Source organism: Aegilops tauschii, chromosome 5 (assembly GCF_002575655.3).
Source record: "Aegilops tauschii subsp. strangulata cultivar AL8/78 chromosome 5, Aet v6.0, whole genome shotgun sequence".
Classification (NCBI taxonomy): Eukaryota; Viridiplantae; Streptophyta; class Magnoliopsida; order Poales; family Poaceae; genus Aegilops; species Aegilops tauschii.
In genome coordinates this window covers 554,664,079-554,683,728 of record NC_053039.3, presented here as the reverse complement: position 1 = coordinate 554,683,728, position 19,650 = coordinate 554,664,079, and the positions used below count along the sequence as shown (strand labels likewise).

The following is a 19,650-nucleotide window of genomic DNA, read 5'->3' as shown; positions in this document are numbered from 1 at the left end:
GGCTGGCACAGACTTCAGTCAGTCCACTTTTGGCGGACTGAACCTTCTTGACCACCGCACTCATAACAGTGCGGTGCTCTTCGTCAATGGAAGCGCCGCGAAGCGCTTCCAGCAAGTTGTCTGATGCCTCTGGATGGACAGAGGCCATCGACACGGACGGCTTGCCCCTCTTAGCGAGGGGTCGCCTGACAGAGTGCGGAACCACTGCTGGTTCTGGCGTAGTGTTCGGCTGGGGGCCAAACTTGTTGCCCCCGTCATTAGAACCCATGGGAGTCTTGCCCCCCATGCGCCTAGATTCCGGGATGTCGCCTTGGGGCGCCTCCAGGACTATCTCCCCTTGGATCAATACCCTTTGAGACAACACCTCGGCGTTGTCCGTAGGATGGGGAGATGTGGCGGTCGGGAGTGAATCGCTGTTCATCGCCGACGGGCCCAAAGACCCATCCGAAGAGTATACGTCGATATGGGCTTTGGAGGGACTGCATGATCATGTTCAGCATGATGAGAAGCAGTAAAACAGAACATACCAGGACTATCATGGTATCCGAATACTTACGACTTTGCCAGGGGCTTGTCCCTGGGCAACCACTCCTCGTCGCTGAAAGCGGCTGTTGTGGAGCAGTCCGGAAGGAGAGTCCTTCCCTTCTTGGACCCTTCGGCCTCCCCAGATGGGGCGGCCTTCCTTTTCTTGTCTCCCCCGACTGGGGGGGGGGGGAGAACTTTCCTCTTCCTCCTCCTTGTTTTCGTGGGAGGAGTGCGCCTCGCTGTTTTCGGACGATGAGTCCGATATGACCTTGCGCCGGAGGCCTTTCCTGGTCCCCGTGGCCTTCTTCTCCGGCGCCTCATAAGGCGCTGGAACCAGCATCTCCGTTAGGAGAGCATCTGCTGGATCTTCGGGTAGGGGGGCTGGACAGTCGATCTGCTCCGCTCTCGCTACGCAGTCCTGTTAAAATGGCATGGAGGCTCAGACCCCTCACACTATTATGCTGGGCAAAGAAACATTTTGTGAGATATAAAAGACTTACCGGATTGGCAGGGCGCTTCCCGCTGAGTCCGCGATCCTCAGTAAGAGGAGGAGTTACCTCGGCGCCCTTGAACAACACCTTCCAGACGTCTTTGTGTGTCGTGTCGAAGAGCTCTCGCAGCGTCTGGTGCTTAGACGAGTCGAACTCTGACAAATTGAATTCCCGACTTTGACATGGGAGGATCCGGCGGAAGAGCATGACTTGGACCACGTTGACAAGCTTGATTTTCTTGCTTAGCATATTCTTGATACATTTCTGTAGTCCGGTCAGCTCCACCGACGAACCCCAGGACAGTCCCTTCTCTTTCCAGGACGTGAGCCGCATGGGGATACCGGATCAAAATTCGGGGGCCGCCACCCAGTTGGTGTCGCACGGCTCGGTGATGTAGAACCACCCCGATTGCCACCCCTTCACGGTCTCCACATAGGAGCCTTCGAGCCAGGTGACGTTGGGCATTTTGCCCACCATGGCGTCTCCGCACTCCGCCTGCTGACCAACTACCACCTTTGGCTTCACGATGAAGGTCTTCAGCCATAGGCCGAAGTGGGGCTCGATGCGAAGGAAGGCCTTGCACACGACGATAAACGCCGAGATGTTGAGGATGAAGTTAGGGGCCAGATCATGGAAGTCCAGCCCATAGTAAAACATGAGCCCGCGGACAAACGGGTGGAGGGGAAATCCCAGTCCGCGGACGAAGTGGGTAAGAAATACCACCCTCTCATGGGGTTCTGGAGTAGGGACGATCTGCCCTGCTTCTGGGAGCCGGTGCGCGATGTGTGCGGCTAGGTATCCGGCTCCCCGGAGCTTCGTAATGTCCTCCTCCGTAACGGAGGAGACCATCCACTTGCCTCCCGCTCCGGACATACTTGGAGTGGTTTTGTGGAGAAAATGCGAACTTGGGCGCTGGAGCTCAAGTGCGCAAGAATGGATGAGCAAGGAAGAGGAAGGCGTGGGTAAAGAGGAAGAGTCCTTGCCCCTTTATAAGGGCGGTAGAAACTGTGCGCCTCCCCACCTGCCTGGTAAACTCGCTTATTCCCCAAGCGTCATAATTGATGGCGCGGTTGGGTTACCCACACCCGTATTGATGAGAATCCCGTGATAAGGGGACACGATCTCTGCTTCGACAAGACGTGCCAAGAAAACCGCCTTGCAATATGTGCAGTAGCTGGTTGAGAAAAACGGTTCGAATGATGACCGGGCCATGGCGTGATGTCACGCTACGAAATGTGTCAACAGATTAGATTTGTGGGATATTATACTCTCGACGGTGGTATGTGGAATTTGTTTTGCAGAGTCGGACACAATCCTTTTGTTCGAAATCTTCTATGGAGTATTCGGAGGAAGAACCCGCCTTGCAATGCCGAAGACAATCTGCGCGCCGGACTCATCGTCATTGAAGCCTGGTTCAGGGGCTACTGAGGGAGTCTTGGATTAGGGGGTCCTCGGACTGCCGGACTCTATACTTTGGCCGGACTGTTGGACTATGAAGATACAAGATTGAAGACTTCGTCCCGTGTCCGGATGGGACTCTCCTTTGCGTGGAAGGCAAGCTTGGCAATTCGGATATGTAGATCTCTTCCCTTGTAGCTGACTCTGTGTAACCCTAGCCCCCTCCGGTGTCTATATAAACCGGAGGGTTTAGTCCGTAGGACGACAACAACAATCATAATCATAGGCTAGCTTCTAGGGTTTAGCCTCTACGATCTCGTGGTAGATCAACTCTTGTAATACTCATATCATCAAGATCAATCAAGCAGGAAGTAGGGTATTACCTCCATCGAGAGGGCCCGAACCTGGGTAAACATTGTGTTGCCCGCCTCCTGTTACCATCCGCCTTAGACGCACAGTAGCACATGAAGCAATCTGGATGAAGGAGTTCATTACCGACCTAGGAGTTATCCCAATGCGTCGTGCCCGATGACTCTCTTCTATGACAACACTGGAGCTATTGCCCTTGCCGGAGCCCAGGTTTCACAAGAAAACCAGGCATATCAAGCGTCATTTCAACTCCATTCGTGAAAATGTTCAAGATGGAGACATAGATATTTGTAAAGTGCATACGGATCTGAATGTCGCAGATCCGTTGACTAAACCTCTTCCACGAGCAAAACATGGTCAACACCAGAACTCTATAGGTGTTCGATTCTTCACAATGTAACTAGATTATTGACTCTAGTGCAAGTGGGAGACTGTTGGAAATATGCCCTAGAGGCAATAATAAAATGGTTATTATTATATTTCCTTGTTCATGATAATTTTCTATTGTTCATGCTATAATTGTGTTATCCGGAAATCGTAATACATGTGTGGATACATAGACCTCAACATATCCCTAGTGAGCCTCTAGTTGACTAGCTCGTTGATCAATAGATGGTTACGGTTTCCTGACCATGGGCATTCGATGTCGTTGATAACGGGATCACATCATTAGGAGAATGATGTGATGGACAAGACCCAATCCTAAGCATAGCACAAGATCGTGTGGTTCGTCTGCTAAAGCTTTTCTAATGTCAAGTATCTTTTCCTTAGACCATGAGATTGTGCAACTCCCGGATACCGTAGGAATGATTTGGGTGTGCCAAACGTCACAACGTGACTGGGTGGCTATAAAGGTGCACTACGGGTATCTCCGAAAGTGTCTGTTGGGTTGGCACGAATCGAGACTGGGATTTGTCACTCCGTGTGACGGAGAGGTATCTCTGGGCCCACTCGATAATGCATCATCATAATGAGCTCAATGTGTCTAAGCAGTTAGTCACGGGATCATGCATTACGGAACGAGTAAAGTGACTTGCCGGTAACGAGATTGAACGAGGTATTGGGATACCGACGATCGAATCTCGGGCAAGTAACGTACCGATTGACAAAGGGAATTGTATACGGGATTGATTGAATCCTCGACATCGTGGTTCATCCGATGAGATCATTGTGGAACATGTGGGAGCCAACATGGGTATCCAGATCCCGCTGTTGGTTATTGGCCGGAGAGATGTCTCGGTCATGTCTGCATGATTCCCGAACCCGTAAGGTCTACACACTTAAGGTTCGATGTCGCTAGGGTTATAGGGAAAGTTTGTACGTGGTTACCGAATGTTGTTCGGAGTCCCAGATGAAATCTTGGACGTCACGAGGAGTTTCGGAATGGCCCGGAGATAAAGATTTATATATGGGAAGTCCTTATTCGGTCGCCGGAAGTGTTCGGGGGTTTATCGGTATTGTACCGGGACCACCGAAAGGGTTCCGGGGGTCCACCGGAAGGGTCCACCTGCCCCGGAGGGCCCTATGGGCTGAATATGGAGGGGAACCAGCCCCTAGGTGGGCTGGGCGCCAAACCCCCTAGGGCCGATGCGCATAGGGTTGGGGGGAAACCCTAAAGGGGCCGCCCCCCTTGGCTTGAGGGGCAAGCATTCCCCCTTGGCCGCCGCCCCCCTCTAGATCCATCTGGAGGGGGCCGGCCCCCCTCTCCCTTGCCCCTATAAATAGAGGGGAGGAGGGAGGGCAGCCGCACCACATCCAAGGCGCAGCCCTCCCCCTCTCCAACACCTCCTCCTTCCGCGGTGCTTGGCGAAGCCCTGCCGGAGTACCACGCTGCTCTAACACCACCATGCCGTCGTGCTGCTGCTGGAGTTGTCTTCCCCAACCTCTCCCTCTCTCCTTGCTGGATCAAGGGGTGGGAGACGTCACCGGGCTGCACGTGTGTTGAACGCGGAGGCGCCGTTGTTCGGCGCTTAGATCGGAATCAACCGCGATCTGAATCGCTACGAGTACGACTCCTTCATCCGCGTTCTTGTAACGCTTCCGCATCGCGATCTTCAAGGGTATGAAGATGCACTCCCCTCTCTCTCGTTGCTAGTGTCTCCATAGATTGATCTTGGTGATGCGTAGAAATTTTTTAATTTCTGCAACGATCCCCAACACTTCTTGGTCTCGACGTTTGTTCACATTTATGGGCCGGTTCTACATGCAGTTGGTCTGGTCTTCAACCGTACAAGCGCTAACCAATTTATTACGGCGCCAACACCACTAGTCCCACTTTTGATCCCCTACCGTCCCTACTTTGTTCATCTCGTTTCACTTCCTCTTCCGAGTCGCATATGGCTTTGAGGAACCATCAGATAGTCTACATGGCTATTGCACCAACACAGTGCTGATAGTTTGACACCTCAGTTCGCTTACAACACTTCACGAATAATTGGTTTAAAAACCATGACTCTAACCTACCGTCAGCCACACATCGGCTTTGAAATAAACATAACCAGTTCCATGTTTTAACTCACCAACTGTCTTTCTGCCTGCTGCTCGAAAGTGTTCTTCATGTGCCCTTATCGCAAGTGTTCTTCATGTGCTCCATTTGCTGCATTTCCCTTCCTTCCATGGTTGCTTAGGGAGATCCACTCTTTTTCGGACACGTTGTTCTTTTGTGTCCTTGTGTTTGCAAATATTGCAAAACCTAGTTCTTTGCCCCATCCCCTTATAAGGTGCCTTGTCCCTCTTCTTGCTGGGGCCGTTAAGCAACTAGAGGCTCCATGATTCCTTACATCCTATCATCTGCACCTGCACTTTGCATAGGATGTTCACTGCTCGCCTGCAGGGCCGGCCCTGATGGGGGGGCAGGGGGGCGGCCGCCCCGGGCCCCCAATATCTTGGGGCCCCCTCCTACCTGGCCTGCTTACATACGTACGTTAGTGATCTGGACCTTGCTGGGTGAGGCGAAGAAAAATGCAAACTGGGCTTCGTGGAACCGTGCAAGTACGTGCTTTGGCAGCCTAACCGTACATTACACACGTACTATCGATCCATCCGATGGATCTAGGTTTGCGTATGGATTGCCGGCCCTCGTCTCTATCTCCACTAATCGCGATTTGTAAAGTCGCCTGAGCCACCGAGCGCTGAGCGCTGGCCGCCGCCCGCCGCCCGCCAGCGGACGCAGCAGAATGCCCACCGCGCATAGGCTACCTCGGTCCTTGCCATACACACCATCGTCGATTTCAAATAAGGTAGCTTATGTCTTAGTGATTTGGTCTTATCTTCTGCCCTAGAATTTTTCCATAAGACCTTGTGTTAAGTTTTTAATTAGTACTTGTCTCTTCTAAATTTCAGATCTACTATGTCCGATGGTGAGAAAAAAGAGATGAGAAAATTATTTGATGAGTTGATAGTATCACAGAGATCGTTGTGGATGAGAAAACTAATGCTAATCAAGGTACGATGACCATATAGAAGTCAATGTTGACATCATGGAATGTTTGAAGAAAATTCTAAGGTAATCTATAAATGTTCTTGGTAACATTTCATGTATGAAGAAAATATTTGATATACTTATTATTTCATCTATATTCTATATATACTATCTAAAAGAATGAGGTTATGTATTACGTTTGTCCTTCGTTTAACCTTTCTACGTCCTCGCGCCTGTTTTTGTTTATCTCTCTCCCATCTTTGATCCTCAACTGTCCCAATGTTTTATTAACTTATTACCATCTCTACTATTTATAAAGAACGCAATGTTCCGTCTTAAGTTTGTCCTTAGTCCAACCTCCCTATGCCTCCTCCTTATTTTGATTTTTTTTCTTTCATATTTGGTTTTTCCCACAATTTTTTTCTCAAAACCGCCTCAACTAACCCATGTTTTATTGACTTACTGTTTGGTAAGCTAATAAGTGTCTTCGTTGTAGTGCAAAAAAAATTATCTAGTATGCTAATAAAAGGGCCCCGGATTTTAGTTTCGCCCCGGGCCCCCGAAATCTCAGGACCGGCCCTGCTCGCCTGTGTCACCTTATTGTTGTCAACCCGGTCCTCAAGGCCTAGTCTCTCACGACACTTACCGAACATCGCCATCACCGACATATCATGCTCGAAAAGTCCCATCGAAGTTTCATACGCCTGCACACTTGCGTCTATAAGCCGAACCGGCTCCAATGCCTTGACGTACATTCAGTTATCCCAGAAAGTTAGGATGTTTTACTAATCTGGTCTGGCTGGTGGTGCTTCAAGTGATCAGGCAAAATATCTCTTGCATCCTTCGTCTACCTTTTCACTATATGCCTCTCCGGTGTTTCTGTCATCCCGACGTTATCCATAACCTACAAGTACAACATAGGTTAGTAAGCTTGCCCAAATCTTGCATGCCATGCAGACTAGTAAAAACATCTACCTTCAGAAATGTGGCAACAGAGCATCCCCATGTGTTCAAACAAGCCACCTTCATATTCAAACCATGCTCCACCGTAAATCATTTGTCACTAAGAAAGTCACCCTGCTCCATTTCTCCCAATGGTCTGCTTGTGTGTGTCTCAATCTGCACAACAAATCTTTCTGCAATTCTTCGACCCGATTTGCACAAATTGCTCGAACATATATAGCTCTTGTGTACACTTTGCTTGTGTGACTCTTGAATGTCAAATTCACCCGTAGACCCACTCCGCCTGCATGCCACAAATCAGGTCTACCAATAACATAAAGCATCAACACAAGTGCATTGAATTGTTCACACAATTTTAAAAAAAATCATCGCTTTGTAATCAACCAACATATCAGGCGCAAAAGAAACCACAAGTCGCACATGCAAGCAAGATGCTCAAGCACACCACACGTCGAAATGTAGCCCACAAACAGCTCACGTCTACAACGACAAGTACAGTACTTCCACTATGCTATCCATCATTTCCCCCCTACAAATGTGCTGCACCAACAACAACATACCGACTACGCTATGTGTCAGTTTACAGAGCCCCCCCTCCGAAAGGTTGAGCCTGTAGTCACAGTACAAAGCAAACAGTACTATTTTCTCTGAATTTTTCACCAAACCAAAGTAATTAGCTTTAAATTTAATAAATTATGAGAGGGCTGAGGTGACAATGGAGATGTCTTGAGAAAGTCAAGAGAGGTTGGAATTTAGTTAGGAAAGGTTGGAAGAAAAAGAATTGAGTTTAAAACCAAACAACCTTTCGAGGAAAAATTCAAATTCAAACTCCAAATGGAAATCCATATAAAATCCAAAGAAAAAGGAAGGGGCAAAATCAGGGTGTCACAATAATCTGATACTTGCCAGTATAGAGATATCTTGCGTGTCAAGGAATATCTCCCAAATCCACCTAAACCAATCCTTGTAATCTCTTTTATATATACAAGCAGGTGTCCCTGCGGAAGTGCATACACTTAACCCATATGTTCATTAATTTTAAACAAGTGGTTATTGCGGTTTTCAAAACCTTGTATGACGAGAGCGTTTGCAGGTATCCCTTTCCCTTACTGCTTGTATGGTCATAGTATCATGCTCCAGCAAGCGATGAACAATCGAAAGTAAAAGACAACTGAATGGTTTTGGGTGTAATTATACCTTTTACATGTGATTTTGTGTCAAGTTGTCCTTTTTTATCTATACTGGCCATTTCCCCCTGATAAATATTAGGTACTATAAAACACCCTTTGTGTGTCTTTTCTATAAGAAAAAGTGAAGATTGTCCGTGATTTGATATATGAGTTCTTAAGGCTCAGCCGCCGGCTAAATAAGATTCCATCTAGCTTGTATATATTATTGAAGAAACTTATTGGCGCACTGGCCCGTCGTTTGCCAAAAGCCGCCAGTCGTAACCATGGATATTCTACTAGGAGGCGGGTCCGAATTCTCCTAGTATTGACTTGTTTATTTTATGTTTGCGGGTCCCATCCCATGCAAACCTGATGTACGTACTATAAGTATGCATCACATTTCACACACATCTTGACTTAAATCTGCAAGCAAGGCAGTTTGGTTGACAGACAGACTTGCTAATTACAGTAAGCTGCATGCATGCCATTGCCATGGAGGTGTCAAGCTTGTGTCTTGTTGCCTTAGCCACAGTAATCATCTTTGCTTGGTTTCTTAAGAAGCTTACGGCTTGGTCCACCGAGAAAAGCAAATCCAAGAGGCCGCGGCTGCCCCCGGGGCCATGGACGCTTCCGATCATCGGCAGCCTCCACCACCTCTTGGGCGGTCTCCCGCACCGTAGGATGATGGAGCTGTCTCGCCTGCACGGCCCTCTCATGTTCCTCAGGTTCGGAGAGGTCCCGAACGTGGTGGTCTCCAGCGCCGAGGCGGCGGAGCTGGTGATGAAGACGCATGACCTCACCTTCGCGACTCGGCCGCGGAGCGCGACGATCGACGTTATCAGCGGCGGCGGCAAGGGAATCGCGTTGGCCCCGTACGGCGACCACTGGCGCCAGATGCGGAAGATATGCATCGTGGAGCTTCTGAGCGCCAAGCAGGTGAAGCGCATGGAGTCCATCAGGTCACAGGGAGTGATGAAGCTCCTCCGGTCCGTCGCTGACGCCGCCGCCGCCTCCGGTTCCGGCATCGTCAACCTCAGCAACCTGGTGGCGGTGCTCTCCAACGACATCACGGCGCGAGCGGTGTTCGGTGGCATGTGCGCGCAGCAGGGCGAGTACCGCCGCGAATTGGGCCAGATCGTTAAACTCATCGGAGGTTTCTGCCCGGCCGACCTTTTCCCGTCGTCGCGGTTAGTGCGGTGGCTGAGCTCAGGGGAGCGCAGCCTGAGGAAGAGCTATGGCGGCATGCAGCGCATCATCGACAACATCATCGATGGACGCAAGGCCGAGCGTGAGTCCCACGTCGGCTGCAGCGCCGAGGATGAAGACCTGCTGAGTGTGCTGCTCCGGCTCAGGGAGGAGGACTCGTTGGCATTCCCTCTAACCTCAGAAAGTATAGGGGCCGTCATCACTGTGAGTATCCTCTCTACCATAGATTAACTCTGTCTTTCGTCTAGTGTTATAGACTCTGCAGTTACATTATTTGCAAGCAAGTGCTGTGTTGCACACCCTCCTCTCTTTTCTTGTCCAATATACATTAATTTCATCCATGGTTCTTTCCTCTGAAAAATGTTTACGAAACCAAGTTCTCATGTAAAATGTTACACGGGCCCTGCCTGACCTGGCCTGAGCAGAAATCGTTGGAATCGCCCCAAGTCTGACTTAGCAACAAACAATAATATTTAGCAGCTAGCATCATGAACAATCATAGTAAGTAGCTTCAATAATGTTCGTTCTATATATTGACAATCATATATGGTTAGTAGCATCAATAATGTTCGTCCTGACTTGACAAACTCATAGATTGTGACACATCTGAATATTAAGGACATTTTATATGTCTTGAAACAGACTTTCACCTCGCTTTATATATAAAGCAACAAACCAAAGTACACGGCCGAACGATACAATATAGTGGGAATGCCCCCTTACAAAGCAGATCAAAAGATAACATGAGCCTAGAACAAGTCTAACACCTCGCCGAGGCCCGAACAAAGACCCTTGAGCTCTATGACAGTGCCCCCAAGAGGGTGACGGCACGAAGCGTCGCCACTGTCAAGTTGGAGAACAGATAAAGGACATTATATGTCATGCACGCTGATTTGAATTATTATTTTTATTGTATCTTGTGCTGTCACTCTTTTAGCTTACTGTAGAATATCGAGTAATGCCATGTCTACAGATATGTTCCTACTGATTAAGCATACATGGTAACATGGGGTAAGGAGTTTAATCCACGGGGCGTATGTTATGGAAGCAGTTGAAATCATGGGAGTGATTGACCGTCGGATTAGTCCATAAGATCCCTTTCGTAAGTCTAGGATTGTCGGTAGAGCATTTAGTATGCCGCCTTGGTTAGGTATTTTATCACCTGTGGTCTACATGTTTCATCTATTTACCTTTTCATAATCACTATTTATTTTATATATGTCACATATGCATGACCTTTTATTTCTAGGACATATTTGGAGCTGGTAGTGAATCTTCATCGACCACTTTGGTGTGGGCTATGTCGGAGCTCATGAAAAACCCTGAAGCAATGGCGAAGGCTCAAATAGAAGTTCGGAAAGTGCTAGGTCGAGGACGTGTTGTCATCGCAAATGCTGATCTTGGTGAACTCCATTACTTACAGATGATCATCAAGGAAGTGCTTAGGTTACATCCTCCTGCTACTCTGCTCGTCCCTCGAGAGGCTAGAAACAACTGTGAAATCATGGGTTATGACATTCCTAAGGGCGCCAAAATAAATGTTAATGCCTTCGCAATTTCTAGGGATCCTAGATATTGGGAAAATCCTGAAACCTTCAAACCAGAGAGATTCAGCAACAACAATATAGATTATAAGGGAACAAACTTTGAGTTCACTCCCTTCGGTGCTGGGCGACGCCTGTGCCCTGGGATGTTGTTTGGCACATCAACCTTGGAGATCGCATTGGCGAATCTTCTCTACTACTTTGACTGGGTGCTCCCTGATGGGGCATGCCCGTACACATTAGACATGTCCGAGAAGTTTGGGATAACTGTAAGTAGAAGGTATGACTTGCAGCTCATAGCTATTCCAAGTACATAGTCTCAAGACCTATGTAAATATGGACGTGGAAATGCACATGGGTATATCTATTCTTCTATACCTCCCTTATATATATATGCGAGTGTTTACGTCTTGCATTGTAATCCTATATACAATAATAATGAAATATTATTGTTGCAACTATGGTTTCTTAATTATTCCTTTGTGCATAATTGCAGGTACAAAACATAGAAAAGGAATAAATTACCGCATTGATATGGGCCAGAAATATTTGATTCATTAATTATGTTAGACAAATAATAAAGGTGCAGACTTTCTGTGTATGTTTTTATAGAAACACAGTATGGACGCAGACACTTACATACACGCACTCACCCAAAAAACGCACACGCACACAACACAATATGGAGTACGAAAATTGACAAGCATGCATTGGTGGTATAGATAAAAACTTGCATGAACTATTTCCAAAGTTATAAACTTGGGAATTGGATTCTTTACAATCGTTTTGAGATAACGATGATGTAATAGATGAACATGTTGGTCAATAGTTGCGCTAGTTAGTGATAGATGATGTTAAATATTGGATCAAAATCCCCTTACTTTTAATAAACATAAGTTGGGAACTTTAAGTTTTACTTGCGTCAATCATCGTCGAATGGTAATTGTAAGTAGGACATCGACTAGGCTTAGGCCGGTTTGCGCAATGGAGTTCGGCACTGACAAACTACCCCCTTGTACTGCTTGATTACGTTGTTCTATGTTGATGCTGTGAAACGCTTGTAATAAGTATTTGAGTTTTTATGACAAATTTTGAGTTGAATTTTTTTTATGCACTTCCAATTTATCTATATTTGCTAACCTCTTCGGCATCCAGCATAGTCCACTCTCACATCAAGTCATCGTGCATAAGTTCATAAATTTGAACCCCGTGAAAGAATTTCATCTTGTTCTCGTACACATAAACCACCTATTTTCCTCAAAATAGCCACCATACCTTCATTTGAGTATATATCATGTTTATTATCATTGAGGATACAAAAAAAGAGGCACCAAAAATGTGTCACAAAATAGGAGAAAACGAGAGAGGAAGTAACACTAGTATTCCTTTTTAGTATACACGTACCGCGCATTTCATCATTAGGTGAACATGGACACAGTCCAGATTAAAATTAGTGACCCCAGCCTGAGATGGGTTCGGTATATAGTGCAAAGCGAAATGATTGGTGGTACGATAAGGATAGCACTAGCATAACAGTTTAAGAACCATGTACTAACCTCAGCGAACATGTCGTAACAACACGCAAACGAGCGGTTAAACTGACGTAGGCACCATTGCTTGGATCAGGAATAAGTTGGAACGGCAAGACATCAATGTAATCAGATTCAAATAACAACACCATAGTTTTAGTGGCTTAATTATGTTAGAAGGAATGGTGTTTGCCTTATGTTTGCAACACCCATGAAATCATTGCCGTACATCTTCGTACCTGTAAGGGGTGCATAAGTTTAGTCATTGTAATAAGGAATGTCTAACAGTCAACCGTCTGGTTTTCATTTGGGTTTAGGTCGGGTTTTTTTGTCCAATGTCATGTTGACAACTGTCTTGATTTGGAGTTAGTCCTTCATCCCAAAATTCGACTAATTTCTCCTCCTCGTTAGGCAGGATTTCTCTTTGGGCTGGACTAGGATACCTCATCGACCATCATTTCCTTTCGACGTACTCAAAAAGGAATGCACCCTCCCCAACTCCGCCTCCTCTCCCAAATTCACTTGAAAAACACAGACACACAACAACACAGATCAGAGAGAAAGTCCAAGAGAAAACAAGAGATTAGAGTGGACAAATGCAAGAAGATATAGGAGGACAAGTGGATTTGCCGAAGGAGGAGATGCTTCGTGCAACCATTGGCTACCGGATCCGCTGCTAGCCCACGTACACCGACATCTACTCTGTGTCCCTTCCTGGGGTGAGCATAAGGCAACTAAAATTCCCTATGCTTGATGTGCAGAAACAAAAAACATGCGCAAACATAAATTGGTGTTTGTTGTTTATGAAAAAGAAATCAACTATGCCTATTATTTTCATCATGTGTCCATCTCCCTGCCAACTGTATGAACAAAATGTATAGCTGAAAAAAGAAAAATAGAAAAAGAAATGTGAAGTAAGTAAGTGGGATGTTTTTCATCCATGCCAGCTTTCCTATCAATTAATTTGAGCCCGAATGGATGCCTGAAATTGTCACTGTCCATCAACCAGGAAGGGCAGGAATTTTTGGGTTTTCTGTGAAGTCATGAAATCGCGTGCGAGAAATAGGACAAAACAATGTGATGTTCGCATCCGTGTCTTGGCAGTAGGAGAAACACGCTTGGCGCGTCATCCTATGCAGGGAAAAAGCACAAACAAACAGAGATACTGAATAATTAAAACATGAAGGGATTGAACAAATTTAACTGAATAACAATGACTGAATAAAACTGACAAAATAAGAGAAGGAGACTGAATGACTGAGTAAAACAAACATGAAGGAACTGAAAATATTTAACTGAATACATTACACTGAATAAGACTCAATATAAATAACTAAGACCAACAAGATGTCTAAGGCTAACAGAACGAATTCCTACTGAACAATGAAAGGCTGAAGAACTGATAGCTAATTACAAAATACAGAAAATAAAAATAAAAATCTTAATAGTACAAATGGTTCATTGAATAATGGTTAAATGAGAAACATCCTGATGAATGAATGAACAAATAAACTAGTTCACAAATAATCTAAATAGCTAAAAAAATAATCTAGTTGCAAAAGTGTCCTATGCATAAATCATTTTGTGTTCATGTGTGCTAAAACTTCACAAAAAATATATATATGGAGCAGTGTTGAGTACTTGAGTTAGAGAAGGCTTACTTGGGTCCTTGATAGTCTACTTAGCAGCGAAGAATTCAAGGAAGTACTATGATGATCTTCCTGCAAAACTGAATATACTGAATTTTAGATAATAATGTTGAGCGAATATACGGTGGCAGTGCACCTTAACCTAGCAAGATAAACCTAAGAGAATGACTAATGCTGATAAATGATAATGTACTGAAGATACTGAATTTCAAATAATTGAAAACAGAAATACACTTAATTAGATTGAAATAAAGTACACCGGATACACTGAACTACACTAAGAACTTAATATACTCATAACTGAATTTACTTAATTGGACTAAAATAGACTAAGAACTCTTATAATACACACTGAATTTTTGTAACGATCCTGAAAACTGAAGTACACTCAATTGGAATAAATACAAACATGAATATACTTAATTAGACTGAAGAAGACTAAGATCTTCTATAATACGCAAAACAAATTTTTATAATGAGGAAACATAATTAAGCCTCAAAAATGGTAAAATAATAAGGTTGAAAACTGAAAATGAACATAAAATTGATGACAAAGGCAGATGAAAGACTGAATAAAAATGAAAGTTGACTAACTTACCAAACAAATAGCCAATTTACTAATTATTATACTAATTGAAAATAATGATGGAATGAGCCAATCAAGAAATAAGGCTTTCGCTGAAAATGATATAACTGAAGAATGAATTTATATGGCTAAATAAATTGCACTCACCATACAAGAGACCGAATACAAGTCAAGATGGAACAATACCTCGTTAGTACAAAAAGGTGCGTTCGGGACGGTGCAACAAAAAGAAAGAGGGCTCCTCTCCATGTACAATAGTTTTGATATGGCTCCACATAAAAGACTTGCATGCAAAAAATGCCCAAAGAAACACACACAAAATCACTTTTAAAAACTATGTCCGGCAAAAAGACAATCAGCATTGTCGAACGTAAAAAATAATAAAATTTGTCTAGCACAACCTGGATTCTTTGCAGATGCACATCCCCAGAAAAAGATTGTGCACGTTGAGCAAATCGATTCAGATGAAACAAAAGAGAGAGCTCTCTAGCTTGTTATCCATTCTTCCTGACCCAAGAAAGAACAACAATTTTCTTTTGACCACATTGTCAAACAAAATCACCCTGAAGAAAGATGGATGAAAAATTGGGCTTGCTGCACTCATATGAAGTCTCAATTGTCAGAACTCGTGGGCAACCCCCTTGTATATATTCCACAGACAAAAATCACAAACATCGTCTTGTATATAAAAGTAATAACTTAACTCCGCAATTTTAAGCACAGAAAAAAAGGAACCTAACTGGTTGACCAAAAGTAAGAACTGAAGTCCACAAATTTAAGCACTTGAAAGAAAAACCTTAAGTGGTTGACAAAGACAAAAATGATTTGCTTCACATCTTTTACTGAACTTCACATAGAACCAAAAAGCCTGCTTAGCTAAAATGACTTCATACATATAAATTGGGCCCTGCATTTGCTTGGTTTTCTATAGCTTTGGAAAAAACTCATAAAATAAGTGATAGAATGGGAAAAAGAGACTAAATCACACCTCTAACCCCCGCACACAGCTAGGGTGACCTAGGGTTACAGGCCGACAGAACAGGCCCAGCTAGAAGTAAGTAGTGATAGCTTTTGCCTCGGCAAAGCTAATGCATTAGCTTCATTAAGAGATTTCTGGATGAGCTAGATATAGCTAATTTGCGCACCCCCAGGGTACTTGAAGGACGAGTGGTCCGGACGAGAGCTAAAGTGTGGCTACCACTTTCGGGCGAGGCTGCAAAATTTAACTGTGATGGTGGCATGTCAACTCTAGGAGAGAAAGGTGCAGCAGGAGTGGCCTGCCGAGACAAATTTGGGAAATTCTTGGGTGCGTCAGCGATGGTTTTTGACGGCCTCACCGACCCGGCAAGCTTGGAGGCACAAGCATGCAGCAAGGCGCTAGCCCTCGCACGGGATTTGAATCTGCAGGATCTTGTGATTGCCTCAGACTGTGCAGCAGTGATATCGAACATCAAAACTGCAGGTTCACCATCTTATGCTCCTATCCTTAGGGAGATTCAAACTGGTAGAAACAATTTTTCTTCTGTTGATTTCCGTTTTAAGAGTAGAGACAATAATTTTGAGGCCCAATCGCTAGCAAAGGGAGTTGTGTCTCTCGCGGTGGGTCGCCATGTGTGGCTAGGGGTTTTGCCAGAGATTGCTTGTATTCCTGATGTCCTGAATTTTGAATAAAATCCCTAGTTACCCTAAAAAAGCCAATGCATTAGCTTTGCAGCCGGCAAGCACTTGGCTATTTAAGCCACAAAGCACGTTCGAAGCTAAGCCGGGTGGTACTAAACAGCCCCACACTGTTTTTTTTGAGACAATCAGCAAAGCTTTATTGATCCGTCACACAATTTACATGGACGGAATGAAGATTCCCGGGGTGGCCCAACCAAACATGGCGACCAAGCCCCAGTTTTAGTGCGTGCTTTGCTAGATTGTGAGCTTCGACATTCGAGCCCCTAAATTCATGAACAAAATTACACGAAGTAAAACTAGTAGAGTACTCTAGTATTTCATGTATAATAGCCCCATAGCCAGCCCCGCTTCTCCTCTTGATATCATCTATCACCACTGAGCAATCTCAAGCCACCTGTATAGCTTGTAGGTTTAGATCCTCCGCCAAAGCCATGGCCTCCCTCACCGCTAGAGCTTCCAGAGTCGTGGGATCAATTATACCTCTGAAAACCACGGATGAAGCACCTAGATAGAGTCCTTGCCCGTTCCTGCATATCACTGCCACTGAGCCTACTCCTCGACGTCCCATCACCGCAGCATCTACATTCACCTTCATCAAGTGCTCCGGCGGTTGGATCCAATGTGACGGCCTCGCCGGCCTGGGCTGTGAATGCTGGATGTGTGGCTTCTTTAAAACTTGGAGATCACTCCAATAGGACTCAATATATAAGTGTGTTGACATTGGGCTTTGAAAGATGTCCTTGTAAACTGCTTTCCTTCTCACTCCCCATATAGCCCATAGCGTGATCACCATGCGAACTACCTGGTCATGCGATAGTTTGCTATTCATTTGGAAGATCCAGTCCTTCGCGTTGTCGCTTTCATTCTGACACATCACTTCCACAATTTCTTCATCAGCTAACGCCCACACACTTCGAGCCATCGAGCAATTTATAAGCGCATGTCGCCAAGAATCTCTTGCGCCGCATAATCTGCATGCCGCCAAGGTAGCCATGTTCCGATGCTGAAGAAGATCCGCAGTTGGCATCGATGATCTAGCCGGCCGCCACAAGAACATTTTCAGTTTTGATGGAACATCAATCTTCCAAAGCTTCGACCAGTCATTTGCTTCTCTGTTATCACCCGACGCGCCCTCGGCCTCCTCTATCCAATTCTCCCTTGAGATTTTCGTGTGAAGTATCATCTTGTAGGCTGATTTGACAGTGAACATGCCTCCATTGTCAGCACTCCACGACCAGAAGTCCTCGATGTTTCTGGTACACAGGGGGATCGAAAAAATTGCTTCAACATCGATAGGCAAGAATACCTGACGTACCAACGGCTCGTTCCAAGATGCTATTGTGGGATTATCATATCAGACACAAGCTCTGGTGGGTTATTAATCAAAGGCGCGATTGGTCTCATCATGCCCGGGCGCGGTAGCCAGTTGTGTCTCCATATTTCTGTAGTCTGACCGTTGCCAATTCTCCTTATAATTCCCTGTTTCAACATATCTCGTCCATGAAGGACTGCCCGCCATATTTGCGAGGGCTTGCTCCCTAATTCTGCATCAAGCAAGGAAGTCTCTGGGAAGTAAGCTGCTTTCAAAATGCTCACACTAAGAGAAGATGGATCGCTCAAGATTCTCCAAGCTTGCCTGGCGAGTAGTGCTAGATTGAAAATTTCCATGTCTCTGAAGCCCAAACCCCCAAGATGTTTAGGTCTAACCATGTCATCCCAAGCCACCCAACTGGGCTTGCGGCCCCCGCCTTACTGCCCCACCAAAACTGCCGGATGATCGATGTGATATTGTCACATAGTCCTCTGGGTAACCTGAAACAAGCCATGGAGAAGACCGGGAGCGCTTGTGCCACTGCTTTAATCAAAATCTCCTTCCCCGCATAAGACAAGATTTTTTGCATCCACCCCTTCACCTTCTCTCAAACACGGTCTCGAAGATTGCGGAAGGTTCCCATTTTTGATTGACCAACATCAGTTGGCATTCCCAAATAGCGATCACTGAGGGTCTGAACATTGAGGATGTACTTGATACTATCTCTCCTCTGTTGTGGGCACCCCTTGCTGAAAAAAATATACGTCTTACTGTGATTGACTCTCTGACCTGATGCATCACAATAGGTATTCAATAGGGTTGACACCGCCGTCGCCCCCTCATTACTAGCCTTGAAAAGTTGATGCGTCCATTTTGCATCATGCTTTATATCGATATTTATTGCATTATGGGCTGTTATTACACATTATGTCACAATACTTATGCTTATTTTACAAGGTTTACATAAGGAGGGAGAATGCTGGCAGCTGGAATTCTGGGCTGGAAAAGGAGCAAATATTAGAGACCTATTCTGCACAACTCCAAAAGTCCTGAAACTCCACGAAAGTTATTTTTGGAAATAATAAAAAATACTGGAAGAAGAATCCACGTCAGGGGGGCCTCCACCTGTCCACGAGGGTGGGGGGCGCGCCCCCTGCCTCGTCGGCCCCCTGTTGGCCCTCTGGTGCCCATCTTCTGCTATATGAAGTCTTTCGTCCGAAGAAAAATCATAAGCAAGCTTTCGGGACGAGACTCCGCCGCCACGAGGCGGAACCTTGGCGGAACCAATCTAGGGCTCCGGCAGAGCTGTTCTGCCGGGGAAACTTCCCTTCGGGAGGGGGAAATCATCGCCATCGTCATCACCAACGCTCCTCTCATCGGGAGAGGGCAATCTCCATCAACATCTTCACCAGCACCATCTCCTCTCACCCTAGTTCATCTCTTGTATCCAATTCTTGTCTCATAGTCTGGGATTGGTACCTGTAGGTTGCTAGTAGTGTTGATTACTCCTTGTAGTTGATGCTAGTTGGTTTATTTGGTGGAAGATCATATGTTCAGATCCTATATGCATATTAATACTCCTCTGATTATGAACATTAATATGCTTTGTGAGTAGTTACGTTTGTTCCTGAGCACATGGGAGAAGTCTTGCTATTAGTAGTCATGTGAATTTGGTATTCGTTCGATATTTTGATGAGATGTATGTTGTCTATCCTCTAGTGGTGTTATGTGAACGTCGACTACATGACACTTCACCATTATTTGGGCCTAGAGGAAGGCATTGGGAAGTAATAAGTAGATGATGGGTT

At 45.4% G+C, this 19,650-nt stretch overlaps 1 protein-coding gene across 1 annotated transcript; it reads left to right on the top strand.

Annotated features, from left to right (window-relative positions):
• Positions 1–8,770: 8,770 nt before the first annotated feature.
• On the top strand, positions 8,771–11,752 carry LOC109755497 (desmethyl-deoxy-podophyllotoxin synthase). The gene is made up of 2 exons (XM_020314399.3): positions 8,771–9,746; positions 10,792–11,752. The coding sequence occupies exons 1-2, from the start codon at positions 8,814–8,816 to the stop codon at positions 11,401–11,403; spliced, it is 1,545 nt and encodes a 514-aa protein (XP_020169988.1). The 5' UTR covers positions 8,771–8,813; the 3' UTR covers positions 11,404–11,752.
• Positions 11,753–19,650: the final 7,898 nt, after the last annotated feature.

Excerpts from the sequence above, each read along its gene's own strand:
- LOC109755497 (XM_020314399.3), top strand. The coding sequence starts at position 8,814 with ATGCATGCCATTGCCATGGAGGTGTCAAGCTTGTGTCTTGTTGCCTTA. Across the intron at positions 9,747-10,791 it reads GTATAGGGGCCGTCATCACT|GACATATTTGGAGCTGGTAG; the intron begins GTGAGTATCCTC and ends TTTTATTTCTAG.